This window comes from Mustela nivalis, assembly GCF_964662115.1.
Source record: "Mustela nivalis genome assembly, chromosome: 10".
Taxonomy (NCBI): Eukaryota; Metazoa; Chordata; class Mammalia; order Carnivora; family Mustelidae; genus Mustela; species Mustela nivalis.
In genome coordinates this window covers 68,899,429-68,920,294 of record NC_139029.1, presented here as the reverse complement: position 1 = coordinate 68,920,294, position 20,866 = coordinate 68,899,429, and the positions used below count along the sequence as shown (strand labels likewise).

Genomic DNA, 20,866 nt, shown 5'->3' with positions numbered 1-20,866 from the left:
AAGAGTGAGAGACTGATCTCTAACAATGTCGTGGACAAGTAGACGTGTAAGAAATGAAATGCCAAATCTTACATAATCCTGTGCATTTCAGGAAGAAGTGTGGACTATTCTGAAACAAAATATCTATGTGAACAACTTTTCAAGAACAAAAATATAAAGAACCTCTTCACCAGAATGAGAATGTTTCTTAGATATCATTGCTGCAATGAATCTATTTGGAGATGACAATGTTATAAGCACCTTGAGAGGTAAGTGTGACTTTAAGAAAATAGCAGTATCATTGGGGCACCTGGGTGGCTCAGTGCGTTAAGCATCTGTCTTTGGCTCGGGTCATGATCTCAGGGTCCTGGGATGGAGCCCCTCATCGGGCTCTCTGCTTGGCGGGGAATCCCCCCCGCCCCGCCTGCCTCTCTGCCTACTTGTGATCTGTCTCTCTGTCAAATAAATAAATAAACTCTTAAAAACAATATATCAGTATCATTAATGAGTACAGTACCACCCACCTCCTTTTCTCTAGAAGTTAATTCTATTTATTTAAAAGGATCCTCCGGGACATAATTTTGAATGTTGTCAGGAATTTTCTTTCTTATGTCCAATTCTTCCAAATTCCTGGAGACAGCATAAACAATATCCAATATACTGTACCCCTGTGTGTTCACGGGGAAAGAACTTGTTCACTCACATGGCACTGGATATCTGAGTTAATTCTCCATATGTCCTATGACTCACTTTGTAACAGTAAACAAATCATACTTAAGAATGGAAAAATATTAGCAATCAGAGATTGGAATTATCTGGAGCCTTGGCTGAACAGCTTGGAAGAATTTTTTAGAGCTGTTTCAGAGATAGCTTACCTCTATCCTCCCTCCCGTACACACACACCTAACACAAGGATCTTGAAAACACAGGGGGAGAGTCTCTGAGTACACACCAAACCCAGAATAAGGAAAGATAGTTCCAAAGAAGGAGCTATGTCCAACAACACAGGTTGTGATGGCTCTTTATCTCCATACAAGGGAATGTTCCAGGCCCAAGGCACTTTTCAGCCATTGCTCAGGGGTCATCAAACTGCTCCCAAGTGCCTTTCCTAACACATACCTATCTCTTACCAGCTGTGTTGGCCAAGTTATTGAACCTTGCTGAGTTGTTCCCTCATCTTTAAAATAGAAGGTAATAATAGCAATGACAATAAGAATACCTACTTTGTAGGGTTTGAGAATTACATAGGATAAGGAATATTTTTTAAAAACCTATTAGTATCACACCCAGCACAGAAGTGTTCAGTAAATGTTCCCAAAAAGTCAAGGACCTGAACTTCGGTCTGTCCCCAATGCAATGCTTTCGGGGTGGAAGGAAGTAGAGACATTCACTTACCCATTTCACAAACACTTATGGAATGCCTTTTATGCATCAGACACCATTGTAAGTAACAGGAATTCAGAGATCAAGAAGAAAAACTAAATCCCTTCTGATGGTTAAGATGCCACTAAACAAATAAATATACATTGGGGTTGATGAGTGCTTTGAAGAAAAATAAGGCCAAGTAGGGTGATTTCAAGTGAGGAAGAGCCTTTCAGAGAGGCTGGTCAGGAGATCTATGGGGAGGTCACAGATGAGCAGAGGTCTGAAAGGAGTGATGCGAAGAGCCTTGAGAAGCTTGCGGGAGAGTGTTCAAAGCAGAGGGAGTGGCTCCTGCAAAGGCCCTGAGGAAAGAACAAGGTGGGGGACGTCAAAGAATGTGGAGAAGCTGCAGGCATGAGAGACAGCAGGAAAATGACAGGCAGAAGCCTGCATTGTAGAGCATCAGAAGTCATGGTAAGGACATGGATTTAGTCTGGAATGTGTTGGATAAGAATACCATAAAAATGTATTACCGTTTCAAAAGAGAATTCTGGCTTCTTTTGAGGGGATAAGAACAGAAGGATTCAAATAGGGGTTATTACAGCCGGCACGGAAAGAGCCAATGGGTATTTGGACTAAAGTGCTGATGGAGGAGACAAGAGATGTTTTGGGGAGAGTTTGAAGATGATGGTTGGACGTACATGAGAGAGAAAGGGGGCTTTGCCTGAGCAGCTGGTGATTGGCTAGGGAATGACCGAGGTGGGGAACACTGCGGCAGAAGCAAGTAAGGGATGGAAACCAGGAGCTTAACTTCGACCGGGCAAGTTTGAGATGCCTGTGGAATGTCAAATGGCAGGATGAAGTAGGTCATTAAACGCGCAGATCTGGAGCTCAGGCGAGGGATTATGGGGAAGATAAAAAGCTGGGGTTCATAAGCATGTAGTTTGTACTTACAGTCATGGGACTGGGTGAAATCATTCAAAAAGTGAGTATGGATTAAGAAGAAAAGAGATCAAAGATGGGACACTGGCTCAGAGGTCAGAAAGACGAGGGTGTCCTGCGAAGAAGTCTGGGGAGGAAGAGCCCCATTCCCACTGACGGTAGCAGACGTGGAGTCCTAGAATGCGCTCCTTTCTGGCCCGCAAGTCCCGTGGTGTCATCCAGGCCTCAGCCCAATGCAGCCTTCGCTGCCGCCAGCTATGAATTTAGAGGGATTAATACAGAATAAACCTAGGGCATTGCCCTACTCAACACATATTCATTAAATAGTATGTATGAATGAATGAGTAAGTGAATATCGACAGATTTTATTTTATTCCTCTTTAAATGTTTTCAAACACTTACTTGCATTTGATTTTTCTCCCTGGCATGAAGGTTGCATTTGCTGCATTTTAAGGTCTGTCAGAGGCAATTTTTGATGAAGTCAAAAATCTTTTCTATTAGCTTTGATGGCTTAAACCATCCAGAAATTTATAAACTAATAATGAAAATATTTGATTCTTAAATAAAGGGATGTGCAAATTTTATATCTTGCAATTTCATTGAATAAGATATTAGCGGTACCACCTACTAATAATATGCATTTGTTCATTTTATTATGAAACCAAAACTTACGTAATACTTACAGGTCCAAAACACACTCTTAGCTGTGTGTGGGATCTAGTCATTGATACCCCTCTAAGAACAGTAATGAAAATTAGTACTAATATGTGTCAGGTACAAAGTTTTCACATGCATTCCCTTTCTTTCATGATTCTCCTAGCATCTGTGAGAGTGAGACTGTTGTGACCTGTTTCATACAACATAACAATTCAAAGAGTTAAATAACATTCTAGTGGTCAAATGATTAGAATTAGGCAGAACTGAGATTCGAACCCAGCTCAGTGTGATTGTGGAGCCTGGACTCTGTCTCGCTCTGCTCTGTGACCCCTTTTCATGAATTATCATCATCATCAATATCAATTTTACTTATAGCATAAAACTGAAAACATCATGCAAGCTTGGCCCACATAAGCATGTGTCTCCAAAAAAGAAAAGAAAAGAAATCACAGTGGAATTCTGGAATTTAGATGGAAACCGGAGGTAATCCCGTTCAAGATTCTGTCAAAAATGGTAAGGTTTTCTGTAATACCTTCTGGAAAGCTCGAGCCCAGAACTGGCCGTGGGTCTTCAGGGAGGCAGAGCAGCACCCCAGGGAGGACCAGAGCGGCAAAGTCACAGGAATGGGCAACCTCAGCGTCCCCGTTGCCTCCCCAGTGAGAGCAAAAGCAAACACTCCTGGAAGAAAACAAAACCCAGCTACAGAAGGTCTTGAGCAAAATGAGCCATAATACTGAGAGCAGGGACAGTCGCCGGACAGCCTCTGTGCCCTGAGCCCGGCACACGCGGTCAGGGGCGGTGAGGGGGTGGAAGGGAGCTCCATGGCATCCTCACAAAGGCAAGGGACTAAAGTTGGTGGTAATCGTGCTCCAGTTCAAGACTGAGCTTCACACATCTATTTGCAATATCTAGAGAGGTATTGTATCTGAATCTATTACTCTTCACTGGACGTGTTTTGATGAGATAATATATATATATTAAAGGGCATTGTGGACAGCAGCATGGCAGCTAAAAATAATTACTTATGTCTTACTGTTAATGATATGACCGTGATCACAAATATTATGAGTAATTCAAAGTGTAACTTAAAAACTCCTTGCCACAGACACTATTGGTTATTTTGCCGTTATTAATTCAATATGTAAATTAAATGGGCCCTATTTCCTATCCTTTTGGATTCTGTCAATAGTTGCCATTCGGTAAGGTTCTTACCTTGTGAGGATGACCAGCTGGACTTTTGCTTTGCTTTCCATAATGATTCTACCTGTTGTCAGAATTCTTAACTGATCTTAGCTGATCTTAAATGATTATTGTAATTGCTTCCCAGTACTTGCTATTTTAGTTTTTTGTTATATGGCATTTAATGAGGCTTCAGTTTTGATTATAGAGTTGATTCATTCAAAAGATTTTACTTAGCTCTATTTCTCCGCCTAACATTACAGCAGGACAGTGTCCCATTTCATCTCGCGGTATCATCTGCAACTCATTTCCCTTTGTTCAAAGATTCCACTGGAGAGCTAAAACCAAAATTCAAATTGTCCCATGGATAGAAGATAGGTCTTATTCCTCAGTGAATTCCAATTCTAAAGGAACACATCTTCCATTGATGAAGAAAACAAGCAGGCCTGAACTAGGATCACCGAGGCAATGGAGATGGGATTTAAGGAATGTACAGTTATGGCCACAGCTGTTTCTCGGTCATGCCAGAACAACTCACTGTACTTTTCTTCTTGCATTCGAAAGAGATACTGGGAAAAAAAAAAAAACCACCACCAACAAAAAACCACTTAGGAGCCAGAGTTAGAAAACTTAACATCTTAATCAGAATTTTCAATTGTAAGAACTTTAAAATTGGTTTTGAAACTAAAACAGTAAGCCATAACATTGCAAAATACTGTTATTGCTTCATAAAGGCACACTCTAAATTATAAACTTTCCTATATGGCTGATCTTATATTCGGTGAAAGCCCAATTATTTCTGAGGACTTGGTCTTCGTTCAAAATAAAAGATTACACCCCGAAGCCTTAGAGACAACTCCCTGATGTACTCCTAAGCTGACAAGGAAGCATTTGCAGAGGGTCAGAGGCATTTCTGTCAATTCTGTGAAAAGATTTTGCATCCTAGCGTCATCTTGAAGTTTATTCTGATTGCTTTTGGATTCAAAAACGAGAGCTGTGAAAAGCAAAGAGAGGCAAAGCGGCCCTAGCAACAGCCCCCAGACCAGCCGCTCCAGGGACACCTCTGTCCCTGTTGGTCCCCACTGTCTGGCAGCAGGTGAATGGACACTGTTTTGGCGCTGTCCATGCAGGCAGACAGAAGCCATGTTAAAGTGTTAGGCTGACAAGATGTCAGATTTTCCCTTGAACGTCTCTCCTTTGAGTACACAGGGACACATCACATGGTCTGAGTCTGGGCAGGCAGGACGGACAGGCTCCAGTGAGGTAGAATTTCAAGGGATGGATGTAAAGTCTTTTTTTCATTAAGCAAACTAATTTCATGGGTAAAAGATGAAAGAGATCTGGTCGAACAATACTTTGTGTCAAACAAGACACAGCAGGGATTTTTAGTGGGTCATGAGTTAGTGACGAGCCAACAGGTACATCGCTGCCCCAAAGCACAAAGGCGTGTCAGCTCCTCAGAGGTAACGGTTTTGCATGATCTTTGTTGGCTGGATCATGCCTGACCTGGAGGGTACAGATCACTGCGTACCACGTCCTTAAAACTTGTCAGGAAAGGTTCCTGGTGGGATGGTGAAAAGTCTGAAAACTATATTATATGAAGAACAGTTGAGGGAATTTGATTTATTTAGTCCAGAAAAGGAAAGATTTGGAAAGTGGAAGAGGAGGAAATATTGGCTGTTCATGTTCAACACCTGAAGAGCACCTTGTGGAAAATTCTGTCGTAATAGCTCTGGAGGTTCCCCCCCTCCAAAGGAAAACCCAGGGCCAAATAGGGTAATAGTAGATGATTTCCAGCTCAAGGTCAAGAAGCTTTTTGTAATTGTTCCTTTCCCTAAAGTAGGCTGGGGTGCTTACTCAGTGGGGTGGTGACCTTGTCATACTGGGAAGACCGGGAAAAGGGCTGAATGCTATCAAGGGTAGGAGGGGAAGATGGCGGTAAGGTGGGACTCTGAGAGCTTCTGTTCAAAGTGTGGGAAGAATGACCCCTGGAGATTCTGGAAGGCATCCTGGCCCACGCTGCACACTCTGAGGGTAGAGTCTTGGACCCTGTCACCCTAACAGTGACTGTTTTCTCCATCGCTGCAAAGCAGACTGTAGTCTTGTTATCTAATTTAAATCTCCACCTACCAAAATAACATTGCTGTGGTTGCTGAAAATGGCCCCGGGATGCTGTGTTCCTCTATCTGAACTGGTGACTCATGCTCATGGGCATGAAGAAATGGGGCTCCCAGGCATCCAACCAGCCTGAGCCTTGCTCTTCTCAGCTGTGGGACCGAGACTGAATAGCATACTTAAGATCATGGCCTTCTGAGCTGCACTAAGTTCAAAGCCTAGCTTCACACCTTACTCTCTGTGCGAAAGTGTTGTTTAACTTCTGGGACCCCTCTGTCTGTAAACTAGAAATGACAGTGGTAGAGTCTGTCTCATGGGTTCTTGTGAGAATTAAGTGAGCAAAGGGTATTACCTACTTTGAGCAGAGCTCACTGCTGTTTTTATTAAGGTCCACATGAAACGTACCTGCCCCAGGCTGACACCTGCTCCCTTGTTTTCAGACAGCCTCCTTCTGTTCCCTTCTCAACCCTGAATTCCTGACGCTCTTTTTGCAGTTCTGGAACATTTTGAGGATTTCTGTAGTTTACATTGGTTGTTTCTCAGCTTTCCCTGCTGTTGGGGTTTGGGGTACTTGCCTCTCGTGCTTTCCAGCTTCCAAATATGTTGCTGTCATCTCCTTGTCCTTGTGGGCTTAAGTTTTTATTGGAATTTAAGCACGAGAGGAAGCAAAATTAGATGTTTGTATTCGACAGGATGGGAGAGCAGGATAAAAAGTCAGAGATCTTAAAGTGCTGTTTTTCAAAGCTAGGAGGGCACAAGATACCCCAGATAGAGATCCGGGCACTTGTGACAAAGCTTGATTAGGATGCTAAGTGGTGGAATTTCTAAAAAATAATAAAAAAATTTTTAAAAGATTATAGTAAGTGGTGGTAAGCTGCCTGTCTTCTGACCCTTCACACAAAGGAAACTTTTAAATAGCAATTTCCCTTGAAACTCTTAGGAGAAAGCTTATATTCTTTCTCTGTCCCTTGAATTTGTAACTCTCCTCCTGTCTTTAAAAAAGAAAATGTAAACACCCCAGGAGGTAATCAAAACATGGCCCACAGGGGCCAAAGAGAAAGAAGGTGTGGGGGAAGGCTTTTTGAAATCCAGACTGCTTGAAATGATAAGGAAAACAACTCTGTAGGTAGGGAAAGGTGGAGGTGTATGAGAACGGTATAAGGAACGAAAATACATTCCTTTACTGAGGGGAAAAGAAACTAATTTTGTCCTAAATCGAGGTTGGTTTGTTTAGAGAGGGAAAACTTCGAACAAAATTCTGAGTGAAAAAGTCGTGGAAGGTTTTTGTGAAGGGGAATCTTTGGAAAGGAGATTTACGGGTGGTCAGGACCGATGAAGACTGGAATAAGTAAGTTTTAAAAGTACGCTGGTAAAAGACTAAAATGTGGTTTTCTCTCTATTTAAGAAGGCAACATTTTCTTGGATTGTTGGTCTGTTCTTGATAAAAAAAAGTTATAAACAAAGGTTTATAATTAAATTTAAAAATTATAAACAAAGGTTTATAAATACATTAAAAACAAGGTTTCTATGTTTTGTCTTTACCAGGTTTATAAGGAGCTCTCATCAGATTTTAGCCATGGCAGTTTTTAAGTCTTTTGTTACCTGCAGAGTTGCTGTTTTACTCTGCTGTGTTGGCCAAATGCGTTCCTGCAAAAGTGCTTCATCTTCCAGGAGATTCATGGAAAAGGCTTTGACAAGTACAGGTTTCTGGTAACTACGATCAATTTGCCTTCACGTAGGAGGGATGATAATAAACCTTCCAAGTGTTCCCCCAAGGCCATATGCATAGCCCTACACTATGTCATGGGATGGTGGCTGGGGACCTATCCCTGGTCTCCTTCCTCACATCAGCACAGTGTACATCAGTGACCATAATATTAACATGAGGGGTTTGCCTCTGCCGTAGGACTTTGCTGGAGCTTCTGCAAGGAAAAAGATGGACAGGAAATCCACAGAAAATTCAAGGCCCAGGCGCTGCCATGAGGTTTTGGGTTTCACCTGGTCCGGTAAGAATTACAGTGTTCTAAACGTTATGATTAATAAGGTACAATCCTATCCAACCCCTAAAAATGTGAAGGAGGTGCGAGCCTCTGTAGGGATTCGGGGGTTGGGGAGGACTTTGATTCCCGACCTGGCATAGTACCTCCATTTCTTACTCTGCCGGGTAAAGAAAGGGCACATGTGGGACTGGGGATCAGAGCAGCAAGCTGGTTTTGAGAAAGCAAAAATAGGAGCAGAGCATACTAAAGCTCTGGGCATCTCCTAAGTAGGGCTAACATTTAGGTTAAACATGCTTGTGACTCCGATGATATGGATAGACAGAGGGGAGTGCCCCTAGCGTTTTGGTCCCAGTTCTGGCAGGGGGCAGAAACCCAGTAGCAGCTCCTAGCAATGTACACAGCGCTCCTCCAGGCAGGGCCTCTCCCTCAGCAGCGTGGTCTGGCTGGTGATTATGCGTGAGCCCGGACTGGACCGTTAACCCTGTATGCTGACAGCTGCGCTGTACCAAAGGGATTAGTGCTGCGGCTTGGACAATGGGAGGCCAAGGTGTGAAGGATTACGAATAAGCCCTTGGGCGGTCAAGATGTGTGGGAAGACTCTTCAGTCCATCGGCAAGATCTTGTCTGAGGCAGCCCTCACTGGTTTCCATGCTGCGGCTCACAAGGCACGGATAAGCCCTGGCAGCGGGGAAGCTGATGCCCTATTTCAGACGCAAGCTTTAGCCAGTCACCCTTCAGTAGGTGCAGCAGACTGGGTGCACAGAAGGAATGGCCATCCCAGTGCCCAGGTGGGATGGCGTATTGCCAACAATGCCAAATTGCCCTTCGAATACAGCGACTTCAGTAATGAGGGAACAGACTCTCCTGTGGGTTCTAAACAACACCCAAAGCAACTGCCGAAAGAATCTGGGGCATTCGAAGTTCCCAACTGGTGAAGAACTGGCCAAATGATTATAGCCTCCCCCCCAAGTGAAGATGCTGTATATGGCCTGGTTTGTGTGGACCCTGTGTCTGGCCTAACCCAAGCCTTCCCCCGCTGTTGTGCACAACAGGCTGCCGCCATTAGGGGATTAGAGAAACTGAGTACTGGGCATGGGTACCCGCATCATACAGACAGCACTGGGGAGTTACATTTTGAAGCTCATGATATATAAGACTGGGTTTAAAAAAAAAAAAAAAAGGAGGTTTTGTTCCCCCTTATGATCCATAAGCAACAGGGTTGGTAGAAAGAAAAAAATATTAAAACAGCAGATCAAATTATTAACATCTAAAACTACCTTCCCCAGGTTGGTTTTATTCAAATTGATTATTTGAATGATTAATGATGAGGACCAGTTGCCCCATATGTCAGAATGGGGACCCCCTGCCAAGGCCCCCAACACCAAAGGGGTGTGGAAGTGGCAGGAAATAGCCATTGCTCCAACTCCTGACCAGGGGACAACATGCTATGCTGCCGAGAACAGCAAGCCCTGTCATGCCTGGGAAAGGAATTCTCTCCTGGACTTTGCAGCGGGGCTGACAGGGCTGGCGAGTTACTTCACATTCCTGCATGAGGAGGAACTGCTCACTCTCCACTGGGATCCACTGTCCTGCTGCAAGCTGGACTTGCTGGAATGCATTATGCCTGAAATGGAACATCCACCCTGAGAGAGAAGGGAAGGTGGGGGTCCTGTTCTGGCATATTCTGTCCTCAGTCTATCTCCTCATGCCTGACCATGCTGTGTCTCTTGGCCAACAGGCATAGTATGTACAGCTGAGTCAAATTCCTAGATTGCCAACCTCCCTCTCTCCTCAAGCCGAGGTGGGCACTGTCTCCTGGTGTGATTATCTGGCTGATGTCTGTGTTCCCTCCACAGGCTCGGAGATGTTAGAGCACGCATAGAAACCCTTAGTAAATTCTGTCAGCAAGCCCTGAATGATAACCCCCCAAATCTGTCCTTCCTGAACACTGAAATGACTCTAATGAGAAAAACTGTCCTCTAAAATATGATGGTCTTGGACAGTATTCCTACCTCACAAGGAGGCACCTGTGCCATTATCAAAACAATGTCCTCAGCTCATGCCCCATGAGTCTGCTAAGGTATCATCCTAATTAAATCACATGAGGACTCAGGTGAATGTCCTGAGTGGTCCAACTCCCAGCCTAGGGGAATTAATAAGTTGGTGGTTTGGTCCTGGGGCTCTTGACAGAAAGAGTTGTCACTGATTTGGGGAATTATTGTCTTCATCTGTGATTTCTGTTACCCGCGCCTGTATTGTTGCTGTGGCATCTGCCCCTGTTGCAGCAGATAGACAGCAAAAGGGCTGCCTCCATGTTAAGGAAAGCCCTTGCTGCCCACTCAAGGCTCACTGTGGAAGAGGGAGGCACCAGGGGTGGAGTGTTGGGGGTGTCATCAAAAAGACATGCCCGCCAGTTGACCTGGGAGCACTCTGAGGCTCCTCACCCCCTCCTCTGTCTTTGAACTGTGGGTTCCCCATGACGTTCCTGCTCCCAGAGGCTGCTCCAAGGTCATAACCTTGAGATAGTGATGCAGTATTGAAAACTGCATCACATAATATATGTGACTAGGCTCAATCAGGACCCCTTTATAAGCTTTTTAAGATTTGGAGAGCTGCTGCAGGAATCCATTCATCTTGCCATCACCCAAGATAAGCCCCATGTGTAAGCTCCTTTGCACTTATTAAAACTGCCACGTGCCAACCTGGAGTGACCTGCCTCTTTCTTCCATCTCTCCCTGGCCTGTGTGTGCAGGGGCCAGTTTTGGAGCACACCAGGAAAACTCCAGAAGCCCCCTCCCCACCGCACCCCTGCCAACCGTGGTGCTTAGTCATCCCTATCAAGATTCCCTACTTCTCCCCTTGGGGGCCCCACTTCCACTTTCAAACTGTATAAGGAGTACAAAGGACCATGACACAAAGGTACAGAGTGCTGAGGGGATATAAATGGTACCGATGATATTGACTTGGCTGAGTCAACAGGTCTGCTGGGGGCCAGAGGCACTGGCTTGTGGGGCAGGTGTCCAAGGCAGCCTTTCTCCTTCACCCCACCTTCATGTCGCCATTGGCCTAGACTGCCTAGCCCTTCCCATGTCAGCCCCTCCCAAGTTCGCTCTGCTGGGAGGCAGGGCCTGCCTTGCTGAGAGTCTTGACCTGAGCCAGGAGGTGGAGGAACCCAGTCCTGCTGCGAGTGACTGCTGTCATGTCCCCTCTGCAGCTTGGTCACCGGTGCCTCCTCGCCCGCCCACCACATGGCATCCCCGGGATCGCTGTGCTGCTGCTGTCCCTGCTGCCATTCTGGGCAGGGGCCCACTGCCCTTGTCAGGACCCAGCATTGTGCCAACCCATCACCCAGCACCCTGATTTCGAGGTCAGTGCCTCTCCCTTGCTTTTTCGGGACTGGTCCTTATGGCCTGGTAAGAAGTTAGAGTAAACCCGAGCCCTAAGAAGAGGTGGTGTGGGTGCAGTCACCAACTTTGATCACTCCCAAAGGGTCTCTGGATGGATTGCCTTCATTATATGATGAGGAAACTCGAAGAGGTTGAATAACTTTTCCCAGGTCTCACAATTAGGGCCTGCCTAAAAGAGGCAGGCAGGTATTCACAGGCAGGTCAGCCCAGGTCTAACCCTAAATGAAAATTCCTTCGTTGCCCTCAGGGCCTCTCGGATGGCACTCTGCATACTAGCAAGGACCTATTATGATGAGGTATTTCCAAGGTAGCAAGTTCCACTGTTTTCCAAGAGAATGAATATCTAGTATGAGAGATCTCAGCTCTCCAGGAAATCAGAATGCAGAATATTCTCCTTAACCTTTGCTTTTCCCTATCTACCAGCCCTTTCTTAAAGGCCCCTCAAGACCATCCAAGAAGGATGATAAAAATTATTTTCTTTCTATCCACCTAACAATTTATAAGGCTTTGGGGAACTTTAATTGGACACCTTTTCACAGGCAATATGAAAATCAGCTGACACCTAGAGTTTGATGCCTGCAACAGGAGTTGGAGGGGGAAAGGTTTAATCCTGTGAAAAAAGATAGAAACCTTCTTTATGAGGAGCCTCCGTACCGTACTGTTCTCCAGAGTAGCGGCCATCCATTCACATTCCCACCAACTGTGCAAGAGCGTTCCCCTTTCTCCGCATCCCCTCCAACACCGGTTGTGTCGGGGGTATTAAGGAGGGCCCTTGTTATGATGAGCACTAGGTGTGGTGTGGAAGTGATGAATCACTGACTTCTACTCCAGAAACCCATGTTGCAGTGCATGTAGGCTCACTAAGATTTAAATTTAAAACAAAACAAAACAATGAATACAGTTACGCTGAAAAGAAATAAAAAATTAAAAAAAAAAAAGAAGGAGAAGAAGGAGAAGGAGGAGGAGGAGAAGAAGAAGAAGAAGAAGAAGAAGAAGAAGAAGAAGAAGAAGAAGAAGAAGAAGGAGAAGAGGGAGAAGAGGGAGAAGGAGGAGAAGGAGGAGAAGAAGAAGAAGAAGAAGAAGAAGAAGAAGAAGAAGAAGAAGAAGAAGAAGAAGGAGAAGAGGGAGAAGAGGGAGAAGGAGGAGAAGAAGAAGAAGAAGAAGAAGAAGAAGAAGAAGAAGAAGAAGAAGAAGAAGAAGGAGGAGGAGGAGGAGGAGGAGGAGGAGGAGGAGGAGGAGGAGAAGGAGAAGGAGGAGAAGGAGAAGAAGAAGAAGAAGAGGAAGAGGAAGAAGAAGAGGAAGAAGAAGAGGAAGAAGAAGAAGAAGAAGAAGAAGAAGAAGAAGAAGAAGAAAGAAGAAAGAAGAAAGAAGAAAGAAGAAAGAAGAAAGAAGAAAGAAGAAAGAAGAAAGAAGAAAGAAGAAAGAAGAAGAAGAAGGAAATTTCCTAAAGGAACGGTCAGGGACCTTAACGGGGTAAAGGCCGCCTTTCTTCTGGGCCATCGGTACAACTTAGCCAATGAAAAGCCACTGTACTTCAAACTCTCGGTTTACTCCAATCGACTTTTTGTTTATAACAGCCTAACTCCCTCCTTTCCTCTATAAAAAAAGTGTTTTTCTCCTTTGTTTTTTGGTTTTGCTGTAGCTTGTTTGTTCTGGTTTGCAAGTCTCCACAGTTCCCAAATAAACACTTCTTTGCTGGTAAGATAGCTGACAGTTATATTTTTAAGATTGGCAGTACTTAGCTGAGGTGGGATCCAGAGAAGAACCCCCCAACCCCCCATCCCCCAGCAACAGCCCAGAGGCTGATAAGGAAAGAGGTGCTGGTACCCACAAGCCTGAGCTCATTGTGTCCTTGCCCACACTGGGTTTTTTTTTTTTTTGTTTGTTTGTTTTTTTAAGACTTTATTTATTCATTTGAGAGAGAGAGAGAGAGAGATCACAAGTAGGCAGAGAGGCAGGCAGAGAAAGGAGGAAGCAGGCTCACTGCTGAGCAGAGAGCCCGATGCGGGGCTCGATCCAGGGACCCTGAGATCATGACCTGAGCCGAAGGCAGAGGCTCAACCGACTGAGCCACCCAGGTGCCCCCACACTGGGGTTTGAAGGTAAGTCTTGTCCTGGATTTCAAGCTCCACGCTTTGTGTTTGAATTTCCTGGACATTATTTGGGATTTGTTTTAGGGCTTTGTTTTTGTTTTTGTTTTCTGGGAATACTCCCTTGGCCCTTGGTAGGACTCCTGTTTGCAACTGGATTGTTCCTACTGGAACTGTGCTGGCCTTTGGTCTGATTCTTTCCGGAACCAGGCTGTTCCTGTTGAAACTGCTGTTGAGGAATTTTTCTTTTTAGAGGAAAACCTCCAGGAAATGGAATCCCAGTCATCAATCTGATTAAGAGCATGCCCCAGCCAGGCTCTGGCTAGTTTTGTTTTAAAACTATGGTGTCAGGGCCTTTGGCTCAGCTGGTGATCTCGGGTTCTGGAGCCCAGCCCCATGTGGGGCTCCCTGCTCAGTAGGGAGTCTGTGTCTCCTTCTGCACTTCTCCCTGCTCATTCTCTTTTGCGCTCTCAAATAAAAATCTAAAAAACAAACAAACAAACAAAAAAACCAAAATCGGTCTCTCCTGTGTGCATTTATAACTAAATGGACTGACTTAACCCAAATGTAGAGTATCAGTGGCCATTATAGGGAACTTCCATCTCCCTAAACTTGCTTAACTCAAAGTTAGAAAGCTATGGCTCCAAAACAAAAAACTGAATGGGATGATTATTTTAAATGGTACCTCAAGCCTTCCAAATATTCTCAAGATTCTAAGTTTGCGTCTTTGCAAGATATTATTTCTAATATGAGGCAAACAATTGAAAGGCATCAAAATGGCTTCTGAGGCCCTTTTCCCTCCCTTATCTTCTTTGCAGACGTGAATCCGTCTCCTCCTTCCTTTCCTGAGTCTCCTAAAAACCACACTTTATTTAAAAAAAAATTTTTTTTTTTTAGATTTTATTTATTTATCAGAGAGAGAGAGGGAGGGAGGGAGCACATGAACAGGAAGGGGAGAGGGAAAAGCAGACTCCCCGCTGACTGCTGAGCAGAGAGCCCCAGGTTGGACTAGATCCCAGGACCCTGAAATCATGACCTGAGCTGAAGGGCAGACACTAACAGGTTGTCCATTTTTAATTAGGACATAGTCTTGAATAAATATGGATTACAAATTTCCACTATTAAATTAATAGTAGAACCATTAGTAAAGATACCATTTTAGTCCAAAAATAGTATGAATTATCATAAAGGAGAACATTCCTTTGAGCTATGGCAGAAGTTTGACAGAAATATCAGTGAGGGGGGTTACTTTGTTCTCTTGGAGTGAGTCTGAAATGCCCAGGAACCTTAAGAGCCAGGGCAGCTGACAAAAATATGGCATCTAATGCATTTTGGACATAGGCATTTTAAGATTTATTTCCACTGGAGATAAGGACAGCCCATTGTCCCCAGAATATTCCAAAGTCATGAGATACCCCCAAAACATACCAGCGAACAGTATAAATGTTGCAAATTTTATCCTTGGCTAAGGTATGAACTCAAGTAAGGACATATGGTTCAGCCTGTTGGGCAGAAGTATCCAAAATGTAAAGGTGGTTTTTCAGTGATTTCGAAAGGAGTTGTAATAGAATACTCAGTATGATATTTACGATTTTCATCCTTTAGATAAGACCTATCAGTTAACCATAAAAAACTTGTGCTGGTTAGAGGAGTTTTATATAAATTGTCACAGGGATTCAGAGGTAATCTGTCAGCACTAAGCAGTCTTGAGGGGTTTCATCTGGATTCAAATGTACTCCTTATTCTGAGATCAGGTACCTCAAGTATCAAACCCGAGTTTGAGAAAACTGCAGTTTTTCTTTGGAGACTTTATGTCTCTTTAAGGCCAAAATGTCAACAGGTGGATGCATTCTTCCTATGCAGGGATTTGAGAAGGGGAGAAGAGAAACAAATCATCTGTGTATCATATAACAAGGTAGAGCCTGCAGAAAACTCTGTCATCCACATCAGCTTTTAAGGTTCATGAAAAGTTAAAAGGACTCTGTGAAACCCTGGGCATTATGGTTCAGGTATATTTCCTTTCTTCCCAAGTGAAAGCAAAGAGATATCAGCTGTCCTCATCAACTGGTATACTAAAAAGGTGTTGCATAGATCAATTACAGTGAAACATTTGCTTTCAGTGAGAATCCATGTTAGTGATTATGAGGGGGAAGTAGGAGCCACAGGGTGCCAAGAAATAACAATGTTATTTATTGCTTGGAGGTCTTGCGCCAAATGTCTGTTCATGTCTTCTGCCGATTTTTAATTGGATTATTTGGGGTTTTGGTGTTGAATTGTATAAGTTCTTTCTATAATTTGGATACTAACATTTTATTAGATATGTCATCTGCAAATATCTTCTCCCATTCAGTAGGTTGTCTTTTAGTTTGGTTGATTATTTCCTTCAATGTGCAAAAGCTTTTTATTTTGATGTAGTCCCACTAGTGTATTTTTGCTTTTCTTCCTCTTGCTTCAAGAGATCTATCTAGAAAAATGTTGCTACAGCATGGCCGATATGAGAGAAATTACTGCCTGTATTCTCCTCTAGGATTTTATGGTTTCATGTCTCACATTTAAGTCTTTAATCCATTTTGAATTTATTTTTCTGTATTACATGAGAAAGTGGTCCAGCTTCATTCTTTTATGGATAGCTGTCCAATTTTCCCAATACCATTTGTTGAAGAGAATTTTTCTCATTGCATATTCTTGCCTCCTTTGTCAAAGATTAATGTCCATATAATTGTGGGGTGATTTCTGGGCACTATATTCTGTTCTTTGATCTATGTATCTGTTTTTGTGCCAGTACTGTACTGTTTTGATTACTACAGCTTTGCCGTGTATCTTGAAATATGGGATTGTGAAACCTCCAGTTTTGTTCTTTTTTTTTTTTTTTTCAAGATTATTTTGTCTATTCGAGGTCTTTTGTGGTTCCATAGAAATTTTGGTAGTATTCTAGTTCTGTGAAAAATGCTGTTGGTATTTTGATGGGGATTGCTTTAAATCTGTGGATTGCTTTGGGTCATATGAACATTTTAACAGTATTGGTTCTTCCAATCCATGAGCATGGAATAGCTTTCAAGTTATGTTGTTTTCAATTTCTTTCATCATTGTTTTATAGTTTTCAGAGTATAGGTCTTTCACTTCCTTGGATAAGTTTATTCCTAGGTATTTTATTTTTCTTGGTGCAATTGTAACTGGGATTGTTTTCTTAATTTCTCTTTCTGCTACTTTGTTATTAGTGTATAGAAATGTAATGGATTTCTCTATATTTTATATATGAAAATCTTACTGAATTCATTAATCAGTTATAGTAGATTTTTGGTGGAGTTTTTAGGGTTTTCTATATATAGTATCATGTCATCTGCAAGTGGTGACTGTTTTAGATTCTCCTTGCCAACTTGGATGCCTTTTTCTTTTTCTTGTCTGCTGTGGCTAGAACTTCCAGTACTATGCTGACTAAAAGCAGTGAGTGTGAACATCCTTTTCTCTTTCCTGATCTTAGGAGAAAAGCTCTGTTTATCACCACTGAATATGATGTTAGCTGTGGGTTTTTCTTATATATTGAGGTATTTTCCCTCCAAATTTGTTTGTGGTTGAATGGATGCTGTACTTTGCTGAATGCATTTTCTGAATCTGTTGAAATGATCATATGGTTTTCATCCCTTCTCTTGTTGATGTGATGTATCTTGTTGATTGATTTGTGAATATTGAACCACTTTTCTAGCCCAGGAATTAATCCCACTTGATTCTGAGGAATGATTTTCTTTAATGTAATGTTGGATTTGATTTGCTAATAGTTTGTTGAGGATTTTTTTGCATCTTTGTTCATCAGAGATACTGGCCTGTAATTGTGTGTGTGTGTGTGTGTGTGTGTGTGTGTGTGTGTGTGTCTTTGTCTGGTTTGGTTATCCAGGTAATGCTGACCTTATTAAATGAATTTGGAAGCTGTCCTTCCTCTTCTATTTTTTTTGGACTGGTTTGAGAATAGATATTAACTCTTTTTTAAATGTTTGGTAGAATTCACCTGTGAAGCCTTCTGATACTGGATTTTTGTTCGTTGACCATTTTCTGATTACTGATTTAACTTCATTGTTGGTAATCAGTCTGTTCACACTTTCCATTTCTTCCTGATTCAGTTTCAGGAGGTTATATGTTTCTAGGAATTTATCTATCTCTTCTAGGTTGTCCCAGTTTTTGGCATATTGGCATATTCTTTCTGTGGTACTAGTTGTTACTTCTCTTTTATTTCTGATTTTGAGTCTTTTTTTTTTTTTGATAGTTTTGGCTAAAGTTTATTAATTTTGTCTATATTTTCAAAGAAGTGGCTCCTGATTTCATTGATCTGTTTTAATTTTTATTATGTCCATCCTCTTACTGGTTTGGGGTTTTATTTATTCTTTTTCCAGCTCTGTTAGGTGTAAATATAAGTTGTTTGAGATTTTTCTTTGTTCTTGAGATAAGCTGCTATTATTCTAAAATTTCCTCTGAGAACAGCTTTTGCTGCATCCCAAAGATTTTGGATAGTTATGCTTTCATTTGTCTGCATGTGTTTTATTTCCTCTTTGATTTCTTGGTTGACCCTCTTATTGTTTAGTAGCATATTATATTACCTCCATGTATTTGTGGTCTTTCTAGATTTTTTTTCTTGGGGTTGATTTCTAGTTTCATAATATTGTGATCAGAAAATATGCATAGTGTGATTTCTATCTTTTTGAACTTGTTGACTTATTTTGTGTCCTCACATGTGATTTATTCTGGAGAATATCCCATATGCCTTTGAAAAGAATGTATTCTGTTGTTTTAGGATGGAATATTCTGGATATATTTATTAGATCCCTCTGGTTCAATGTGTCATTCAAAGCCACTATTTCATTTTTTTAAAAATTTTTTTATTTTTTATAAACATATATTTTTATCCCCAGGGGTACAGGCCTGTGAATCACCAGGTCTACACACTTCACAGCACTCACCAAAGCACATACCCTCCCCAATGTCCATAATCCCACCCCCTTCTCCCAAACCCCCTCCCCACAGCAACCCTCAGTTTGTTTTGTGAGATTAACCACAATGAGATATCACCTCACACCAGTCAGAATGGCTAAAATAAACAAGTCAGGAAATGACAGATGCTGGCGAGGATGCGGAGAAAGGGGAATCCTCCTACACTGTTGGTGGGAATGCAAGCTGGTGCAGCCACTCTGGAAAACAGCATGGAGGTTCCTCAAAATGTTGAAAATAGAACTGCCCTATGACCCAGCAATTGCACTATTGGGTATTTACCCTAAAGATACAAACGTAGTGATCCAAAGGGGCACGTGCACCCGAATGTTTATAGCAGCAATGTCCACAATAGCCAAACTATGGAAAGAACCTAGATGTCCATCAACACTATTTCATTTTTGATTCGTTTAGAGAATCTATCCATTGATGTAAGTAGGGTGTGAAAGTCCCCTCCTATTGTATTGCTGCTGATTACTTCCTTTGTTATTAGCTGCTTTATGTATGGGGTGCTCTCTTGTTGGGTACATAAATGTTTACATTTGTTATATATTCTTGTGGATTATCCCTTTTATGGTTATGTAGTCTTTGTCTCGTTAGTCTTTGATTTAAAGTCTTTTGTCTGATTGATACCTGCCTATTGCTGTCTCTGCTCTCTTTTCATTTCCATTTGAATGAGAAATGCTTTTCCATCCCTTCACTTTCAATCTGCTGTGTCTTTAGATCTTTTTTTTTTTTTTTAAAGATTTTATTAATTTATTTGACAGAGAGAAAGATCACAAGTAGGCGGAGAGTCAGGCAGAGAGAGAGGAGGAAGCAGGCTCCCGCTGAGCAAAGAGCCCGATGCGGGGCTCGATCCCAGGACACTGAGATCATGACCTGAGCCGAAGGCAGCGGCTTAATCCACTGAGCCACCCAGGCGCCCCTGTGTCTTTAGATCTAAAAGGAGTCCCTTGTAGGAAGGATATAGATGGGTCTTCCTTTTTTTTTTTTTTTTTTTTTTTGGTAGGCTCCATGCCCAGTATGGAGCTCAATGTGGGCTGAAATCACGAGTCAGATGCTCAACTGACTGAGCCACCCCGGCACACCCAGGTCTTGCTTTTTTATTCATTCTGTCACCTTATGTCTTTTGATTGTTGGAGCCTTTAGTCCATTTACATTCAAAGTAATTATTGATAAGCATGTACTTATTGCCATTTTGTTATTTGTTTTTAGTTGTTTTTGTAGTTTTTCTCTGTTCCTTTCTTCTCTTGCTCTCTTCCCCTACAGTTTGCTGGCTTTCTTTAAGGATATACTTGGATTCCTTTTTCTTTATCTTTTTGTACATCTATTTCTGTTTTTTTGTTTGATTTGGTTACCATTATGTTTATATATAAAATCTTAGGCATATATCAATCTGTGTTAAATGGATAGTCACTTAAGTGTGAATCCATTTTGGAAGCACTAAATTTTTACTCTTCTCCCCTTCATATTTTCAATGTATGGTATCCTAATTTACATCTTTTTATTTTGTGAATTCCTTGACTGATATTTATAGATACACTTAATTTCACTGGTTTTGTGTTTCCAACTTTTCTTACTGTCTTTCCTTTCCATTCAAAGAGTCCCTTTTAACATTTCCTATTTCCTATAGCACTGGATTAGTGGTGATGAATTCCTTTAACTTTTGTTTGTCTAGGAAACTATTTAGCTTTCCTTCTATTCTGAATGAAAATCTTGCCGGATAGAGTATTCTTGGTTGCAGATTTTGTTTGTTTGTTTGTTTTTTAGCACTTTAAATATATCATGCCACTCTCCTCTGGCCTGCAAAGTTTTTGCTGAAAAATCAGCTGATAACCTTATGGGATTTCCCCTATGTAACTGTTTGCTCTTGCTGTTTTTGAAATTCTCTGTTGATCATTATCTTTTGCCATTTTAAACACTATGTGTCTTGATGTGGACTTCCTTGGCTTGATTTTGTTCGGGTCTCTCTGTGCCTCCTAAATTTGGATATCTGTTTTCTTCCCAAGATTCAGGAATTTTTCAGCTATTACCTCTTCCAATACATTTTTCTGTCCCCTTTCTCTCTCTTCTTCTGGAATCCCTATAATGCAAACGTAATTATGCTTGATGGTGTTATTGAGTTCCCTTTAACTTATTTTCATTTTGGGTTTATGGA

General features: G+C 42.1%; 1 protein-coding gene across 5 annotated transcripts in view; it reads left to right on the top strand.

Moving 5' to 3' along the window:
* CTBS (chitobiase) overlaps positions 1-20,866 on the top strand; it is a 75,398-nt gene that overhangs the window by 24,214 nt on the left and 30,318 nt on the right. For 2 of the 5 annotated variants that reach the window (XM_082688154.1, XM_082688153.1), the window contains exons 2-5: positions 92-248; positions 3,316-3,423; positions 7,780-7,944; positions 8,141-8,240. In XM_082688154.1, coding sequence (XP_082544280.1) covers positions 7,811-7,944; positions 8,141-8,240 — 234 coding nt within the window. In that variant the 5' untranslated portion in view covers positions 92-248; positions 3,316-3,423; positions 7,780-7,810. Of the gene's footprint in view, positions 1-91; positions 249-3,315; positions 3,424-3,641; positions 3,857-7,779; positions 7,945-8,140; positions 8,241-11,448; positions 11,602-20,866 lie in introns of those variants that run through there. The other 3 variants (XM_082688152.1, XM_082688151.1, XM_082688155.1) reach the window with 3 other exon arrangements.